Source organism: Nicotiana tabacum, chromosome 10, assembly GCF_000715075.1.
Source record: "Nicotiana tabacum cultivar K326 chromosome 10, ASM71507v2, whole genome shotgun sequence".
NCBI lineage: Eukaryota > Viridiplantae > Streptophyta > Magnoliopsida > Solanales > Solanaceae > Nicotiana > Nicotiana tabacum.
Genome location: NC_134089.1, coordinates 6050549 through 6059175, shown reverse-complemented (window position 1 = coordinate 6059175; position 8627 = coordinate 6050549). Strand labels below are relative to the sequence as shown.

At 35.3% G+C, this 8627-nt stretch overlaps 1 protein-coding gene across 1 annotated transcript; it reads left to right on the top strand.

Moving 5' to 3' along the window:
* The first annotated feature begins 2798 nt into the window (after positions 1-2798).
* On the top strand, positions 2799-5772 carry LOC142164958 (uncharacterized). The gene is made up of 9 exons (XM_075223625.1): positions 2799-2887; positions 2972-3260; positions 3421-3595; positions 3705-3871; positions 4279-4352; positions 4554-4651; positions 4767-4947; positions 5053-5160; positions 5280-5772. Exons 1-9 carry the CDS (start codon positions 2799-2801, stop codon positions 5770-5772), a joined length of 1674 nt encoding a protein of 557 aa, XP_075079726.1.
* The last annotated feature ends 2855 nt before the right edge of the window (positions 5773-8627 follow it).

Genomic DNA, 8627 nt, shown 5'->3' with positions numbered 1-8627 from the left:
CATTGGTAGCTAAAAAAATTGGGAATTTACAAACAAGGTGTATAGATCTCCTAATGGTGTGAAGTTTTTTGGGAAAAATCGTACGGAATTGGCTCAAAGCGGACAATATCTCACAATGATAAGAGTGTCATTTGGTCGTTTTAGCCCAACAATTGGTATCAGCGCCCAGGTTCGGCGAGACGAATATGGAGATGGCAAAGTGATGGTGCGGGGCGGTGCGCATACAAGAAGAAGCAAGTTGTAGGCTTCAGTTGTCACAATACTCTAACAATGTGTGTGACACACAGTGTATCTCGAAAATTGACCCGTGAATTGTGATACTGGGCCCATGTGGAACTTAGTTCGTGGGGGAGATTGGGTGTGCGAACAAAGTCTCACATTGGTAGCTGAAAAGAATGGGAGTCTACATATAAAGTGTACGAATCTCTTAATGGTGTGAGACCTTTTGGGGAAAACCGTGCGAGCTTGGCCAAAAGCGGATAATATTACATCATGTTAAGAGTGTCATTAGACCATTTTAGCCCAACAATTAACATAACTTAATAATAGTTTAAACTTCTAAACTTAATTTAACACTGGGCTAGGCACAAATTTCAAGAAATATATTAACATAAAGTGTACTTTCTTTTACTTTAAATAATCTTACAAAGTTAATAGTCACGTGAGAAACTTCACAGTTAAAGCAGCAGAGTGTTATCCTTTTCTAATACGTACAAATATATAAGAAAAAAATATATAGAGCAAAGCCAGAAAGCTTCCCTTGTGGCTGTGTGACTAAAGGGATCTTCCATAAAACAAAAAATTAAAGGGGAAAAAAAAGTGTTATTGGGGCTTTAGAAAAGCTACTAAAACAAAGGTTTTTGCCTTGTGGCAGTATGAAGTTTATGCAAGTTTCCCTTTTTTACAATAACGGTTGTGGTGGACTGATAGTACTTCGTCGTCCTAAATTAGAGATTTTGAGTTCTAAATGATAAATAACAATGTAATAGGATCTCAATATGGATTTAAAAAAAGGATGAAAAACTTGCTTGGTAAGTTGTGATTAGAGGTCGAACTAGGATTTAAAGTTATTTGGTTTAGAATTCTACTTCCGCCGTCCACTTTTACTTGTCAATTATTGACTTGGCACGTACATTAACAAATAATAAATAAAATGCATAATTTATCATGATACCCATATTAATTGATGCATATTTTTAATAGATTTGAGAAAATGATTTGAAATGAGTAATTAATACTGTGGGTATAACAAGAAAAAAAAATTGTTTTCTCTTGATATGCTAAAAGTAACAAGTAAAAGTGAAAATCTATTTTAAGAATATTAGACAAATAAAAGTTAACGAAGAGAGTAATTCTTTTAAGTTTTTTAGTTCTAAATTAAGACTTCATGCACCTTCGATAAAATTCTTAAGATAAATATAAGTTTTGAACCAAAGTTATTGAGTTTGCCGCCATAATTATGATGATAGATATTGAATAACTAGCCACTTGGCTAGCCAAGTAATCATTAAGTATCCACTTGCCCCACATTGGAATAAGCTCTAAGCGGTCACTAATTATCGAACTCTTTAGTCATCATATATTCAATGCTGCTTCTATATTTAATAAATGAATGCTAGAAGGTAAAATGTCTCTATTTCGTTCGGTTTCATTTTATAATATATAAAAGTGTTTGATTTAACCACATAACTTAACAAATTAAGGGTGACATTCGACCAGGAAAAAAAAAAGCGTTTAATATGTAAATCAAAAATATATAAAGTAACTACAATTTTCTTAAATGAATAGTGGTCAGAGTTTCACATAATTTTTTTTCTTTTCTCTTTCTTTATAAAATATTAAATTTTTATGTATCAAATAATTCATGTCATAAAAAATAAAAGAATATTAATGCAAGTGCCATTCAATCATGTAGGCGTGGAGACAAAGATTTATCATAGTCTTGATTATTTTGGAGTTACATTAACCTGGTCAATGATGCACTGCAGTATTAGTTGTCTCTCATTTCCAAAAAATTTAGTAAAAAATAGAAGAGTTTTATTTATCGCACCATAAACTTGATAGTTGAGCGATATTCTAGTATCATATGATTTGATACGATACATTACTAATAAAGTAATTTAAAAAAAATAAAGGTATTTATTTCTGGAAAGTTCATGGGCCAGCCAATGCACGGACAAGTCACTTGCTTGTTTTTTGAGCTATCACTGCGTCAAGCTTTTAGATTGTAATATATAAATTAATTATTTAAAATTAGTTATGTGAGGATTATAATGCATATGGTCTCCTAACCCACATCTGTAGAGCTTGTTTGGATTAACAATGTTGAGGAATGTGGGTCCTACATATTTAAAGTGTAAAGTTAGTTATAACCAATTAGTGGATTAATACAAGTAGTTAGTAGTGAAATCTTATAAGTAGCAGTTTCTGTAAATACGTAAATTGTACATTTCTAATATTGAAAAATGGAGTAAAGTTCTTCTTCTCCACCTCTATCTTCTCTCTTATTTCTCTGTATACCGCCATAGCTAGAACTCTCTTAACATGGTATTAGAATTCGGTTAATTGAGTGATGTTAGCTCAGCTATGACGGCACTCTTCAATCTCAATCTCAATCTCTTGCTTTACTGGCTGGTTCGATCTTCGTCCTAGTTTCATCTACTCAAGGCTAGGGTTTGAAATTTGTGTGTGGTTTGCTAGACTGAATCGATATTTGAAGAAATTGATCTGTGCATGTGCTTATAGATTCATCTTTGTTCTTCGATTCAAAAATTCTCGAAGTTCCTCAATTCATAACAATGTCGGTTCATGAAGATGTCACTGATCTTCAGCTTGCAACGATGAATGCAGCTCAATTAGTACATCAAGTGGATCACCATAATCCCTTGTACATTTACCCATCTGATACACAAAGTTCGGTTCTTATTTCTATTCAATTGCAAGGATCTGAAAATTACTCGATTTGAAGTAGGTCATTGAAAATCGTATTGCATGGCAAAAACAAGTTAGGATTTGTTCTAGGCACCTGCAAAAAGAGCAACTATGATGCTAGTATTCATGAACTTTGGGATAGATGTAATGCGATAGTGCTTGCATGGATTATGAATAATGCATCTCCTAATTTGCTTAGTGTTTTAATCTATGCATCAGATGCCTATACTGTTTGGGAAGATCTTAGGGAGATATTTGACAAAGTTAATGCTTCTAGGGTAGCCTATCTGCATAAAGAAATAGCTACATTAACACAAGGAGTATCCTCTGTATTTGTTTACTTTTCTCAACTAGGAGAACTGTGGGATGAGTATAAAAACTCTATTAGTTTCTCAGTTTATGTTATCCTGAATCTCAACTTATCCTCTTGTGGTTGTCCTGAATCTAAGAAACATGTTGAGTATTATCAACTTCAAAAAACTCTATCAGTTTCTCACTAGGCTTAATGACTCATATGAGAATGCTAAGAAACAAGTGTTGATGACTATGCCTCTACCTAATTTGAATCAAGATTATGCTATGAGCATTAATGATGAAAGCCAAAGGATCAATGGAAAGAGTGTGCATGGTTCTAATGATGTCAATGAAGCTGCAGCTATGATGAGTAATAGACACTACAACAACAATGGAGGCCCTACAAACACTGGATACACTTGAGGTTACAAAGCAAAAAACTCATTCAACAAGTCACCAGTTTATTGTGAGTATTGCAGGTGCAAAGGACATATCGGGGAGAATTGCTTCAAACTGCATGGATATCCAACTGACTTCAAAGCCAAGAAGGGAGGAGGAAACTTCACTGCTCAGTTCAACAATGGAAGAAATTATGGGAGTCAACCTTCAGAAGCTCAAAATAATGCCTTGGGAAGCTCTACTCTCAGTTTTCCAACTCAATTCTTTACTCCAGAACAATACCAGCAGATATTGCAGATGTTGAACAAAGGCAAGGATGTTGAACTTGTAGCTAATTCAGCAACTACATATCTTTGTCCTTTTTGGTAAACCATAAGTGGATAATAAATACAGGAGCTTCAAACTACATGGTGCATAGTTTAAATCTATTGGGTTCCTATAAAGAATTATCATAAACAGATAAAAATAAAGTATACCTTCCTACTGGTGAGAAGGTTATTATTACACATACTAGGATCTATTCTTTTTTCAGAGATAAAAAGGTTCAGAACATATTGCATACCAGAATTTAAGTATAATCTACTCTCAGTCTCTAAAATCACAAAAGTACTAAAGTGTATTGTAGCATTCTTCCCTGATTTCTATGTCTTTTAGGAACTCTTCAGTGGTAAGGTCCTGAGGATTGGTAAAGAAGAACTTAGCCTCTACATACTCAAGGCTGAATACAGGCAATTTTCTAAGTAATATTTACTACCAACTGTAAATACCACTATTAGTAGTACAAATAAGTGTGTCAGTAAGGCTAGTGAAAGCAGTACACAATCTTTTAATAAGTTTGATCTGTGGCATAAGAGATTAGGGCATGATCCTCCAAAGATAGTACATAAAATACATAGCTTAAGTGATGTGCATCTTACTGGTGATCACAGTACTGTATGTCCCATTGTAAAACAACCCAGACTTCCTTTTCATCATAGCTCTTCATGTTCTACTTCTGTCTTTGATCTTGTGCATGCAGATGTTTGGGGTCCTTATAGGATCCCTACCCATGACAACAAAAGATATTTCTTGACTTTAGTTAATGATCACTCAAAAGTACATTTGGATCTTTTTTCTAACTGCTAAAGCTAATACTATTGTAGCATTGAAAAATTTCCTGGCAATGGTCACAAATCAGTTCAGGGCCTCTATTAAATGTCTTATAACAGATACTGGCACTGAATTTATGAATGACCAAGTGACCACCTTATTGCAAAATATTGGAATTCTTCATCAAAGTTCCTCTGTGTACACTCCTCAACAGAATGGAGCTATTGAGAGAAGGCACATGTCAATTCTAGATATGGCTAGAGCACTGAGATTCTAGGCCTATATACCTTTGCATTTATGGGGAGAATATGTGTATACTGCAGTATACCTAATGAACAGGCTACCTACTGCTCTTCTTCAAGGAAAGACACATTTTGAGGCATTGTATCAGAAAGTTCCTTCTACCAACATCTTAGAGTATTTGGGAGCTTATGTTATTCCACTAAAGTACAGAAAGTAGACAAGTTTAGTCCTAGAGTAGTCCCATCAGTTTTCATGGGGTATTCCTACTCTCAAAAGGGTTATGTGTTATATGATCTTCACTCCAAAAGTCTCTTTATGAGCAGAGATGTTGTGTTCAAAGAAGATATCTTTCCTTTTAAGAATATGAAGTTTGGTGTTCCTTATTTGTTCCCTGTTCTTGAGTTCACAGACTTCTCTCCCACCTATAAGGATGCTCAACAATTGTCTTCTAACTACATCACTCATATCATTCAATCATATCCTCTTACACTTGTTAGTGATGATCCCTCAGCATCTGTGCCTGCAGAGATTCTCATTGATTATTCAACTCCTCCTACAGTACTCAGAAGATCCTCAAGACCTTCTAAACCTCTTGTGTGGCTCACTAATTATGTGGTTCAACCTCAGAAGGCAACTTGCTCATATCCAATCTCACAATATGTAGCTTATAATCAACTTTCTTTTGATTATCAAGCCTCTTTAGCATCTTATTCTGCCATTGCTGAACCTAATTCCTTCAGTGAAGCTAGTGTTGATCCTAAGTGGGTGGAAGCTATGCAAGCTGAGATCTCAGCTTTGGAAGAAAATAACACTTAGTCTATAGTAGACCTACCACCAGACAAAGTTCTTATTGGGTGTAAATAAGTTTTCAAAGTCAAGTATAAATTCAATGGTGAGGTGGAGAGATACAAGGCTAGATTAGTAGCCAAAGGCTACAGCCAACAGGAAGGCATAGACTACATAGAAATATTCTCACCACTAGCCAAAATGGTTACTGTGAGAGTTGTAGTTGCCTTAGTTGCTGCTTCCAGTTGATATGTATTCCAAATTGATGTGCATAATGCATTCTTGCAGGGTGACTTCGTGGAGAAAGTTTACATGAACATTCCTGATAGTTTTTCAAGCTAAAGGGAGTGTAAGAAAATGTGCAAATTACACAAGTCATTGTATGGGCTGAAGCAAGCATCCAGACAATGGAATCTCAAACTGACTGAAGCACTCCTAGATATGAAGTTTGTACAAAGCCATTATGATTACTCCCTTTTTACTAAAAGGACATGAAGACAAGAGGGGTTGCTCTGATGGTAAGCAACCTCCACTTCTAACCAAGAGGTTGTGAGTTCGAGTCTCCCCAAGAGAAAGGTGGGAAGTTCTTGGAGGGAAGGATGTCGGGGGTCTATTTGGAAACAGCCTCTCTACCCCAGGTTAGGGGTAAGGTCTGCGTACACACTACCCTCCCCAGACCCAATAAGTGGGATTATCCCGGGTTGTTGTTGTTGTTGTTACTAAAATGACATGAACAGAACTGGTGATAGTACTAGTATACGTGGCTGACTTGTTGATTATAGGTAACAGTCTACACTCTATCAGACAAGTTAGAAAAGAATTATAGGAAAGATTCAAGATGAAGGATTTGGAAGATTTGAAATATTTTCTAGGAATTGAATTCTCAAGATCACAAAAGGGTATTTTGATGTGTCAGAGGAAGTATGCCTTGGAACTGGTTTCTGAACTTGGTCTAGCGGGTGAAAAACCAGTCTGTACACTCCTTGAATTCAATCATAAACTCACTTCTATTGAGTTTGATCAGGAAGCAAGCAAAAATGCATCTGAAGATATACTACTTGAAGATAAAGGCATCTATCAAATATTGATAGGTAAATTATTGTACCTAACCATAATAAGGCCAGGCATAGCCTTTGTAGTGCAGCTGCCCTGTCAATATATGCATGCACCCAAAGTCTCTCATATGGAAGTTGAAAAGAGAGTGGTAAGGTACATTAAGTCTACACCAGGACTTGGGCTTTTTGTGCCTACAGGTAGCTGCAATCAACTTGTAGCATATTGTGATTTTGATTGGGGAACATGTGTGGAGTCTAAAAGATTAGTTTCTGGATATGTGGTTAAGTTTGGTGGTGCACTCATTTCATGGAAATCAAAAAAATAAGGGACAATGTCTAGAAGCTTAGCTAAAGCAGAATTTCGAAGCATGGCAACCAAAGTTGCTAAGATTGTATGGCTAGTTGGGCTATTCGGAGAACTAGGCATAGATATCAAATTACATGTGTTGTTGCACTGTGATAGCAAAGCAACCATTCAAATTGTTGCACATGCTATCTTTCACGTGAGAACTAAACATATAGACATTGACCATCATTTTGTAAGGGAGAAACTGATGCAAGAACTGATCCAAACACAACATGTTGGGACAACAGAACAAATTGCAGATTTACTAACTAAGGTATTGTGCAAACCACATCATGAGTACTTACTGAGCAAGTTGGGAATGAAGAATATATTTCATCCCTCAGCTTGAGGGGGAGTGTTGAGGAATGTGGGTCCCACATATTTAAAGTGTAGAGTTAATTAGTGGTTAGTTATGACTAACTAGTGAATTAATACAAGTAGTTAATAGTGAAATTTTATAAATAGCAGTAGTACTCTGTAAATACATAAATTGTACATTTCTAATATTGAGAAATGGAGTAAAGTTCTTCTTCTCCGCCTTTATTTTCTCTCTTTTTTCTCTGTATACCGCCATAGCTAGAGCTCTCTCAACAAACAGATTATAAATAATTGATAAATGTAAAATACACTTCTAAGTGGTGAAACTTATTTATATACAAGTAACTACAAGTGTGGATAGATATATTGAAATTAATAATAAATACTTGATGTGTTTGGTAAAAAAACTCATAAATTGTTCTTTTCGTAAAATTATTAAAATATAATTAAATATTTTTAACAAAAATTTATAAATTTAAGAGCATCTTTCTATGGGAAAGGAGAAGAGAGAGCCAAAAAGGCTTAAATACTACAATAGTTCATGAATAAACCGTTTCAGATCACATAATCAACTTGGACTCATGAACCACCAAAGGATGTGGTGCAGTGAATTGGACTATTCCTCTCTTAATCAGAAGTTTTGAGTTTGAGCTCTTGGTATGAAAAAATCTTTGGTAGCGAGCGCTTCCCCCCGAATGGGGCCCTATGCGACACGAATCCGAATATAATTGGGTTCCAATATAAATACCGAACATCGGATAGGAAACCAAAAAAAATGTTAGGACTCATGAGACTCGGGCTAAGAGACAAAAACTCAACATTTCAGCTTTCTAAATGCTAACTTGCTGCTAGCACTAAAATACAAATAGGAAAAAGAAGAAGACCAAAGTAATGCAACTTATTTAATATGACAAAATTAGAATAACTAACCGCTGTTTTTTCTATCCACGTGTCAGCAAGAGGAAGAGTATCACGAAAAACTCCTGATCCTATGTGCAGTGTTAGGGATCGTTTGGTTGGGAACAAGTTATGCTATAATTAATTATTTCGGGATTAGTTATTTTGGGTTTAGTTATTCAATATTCCCATAAGAATAAAAAAACTCTACAATTCCGGAATAATTAATCCCGAAATTAGTTATACCACGATTTTATCTCAACCAAATA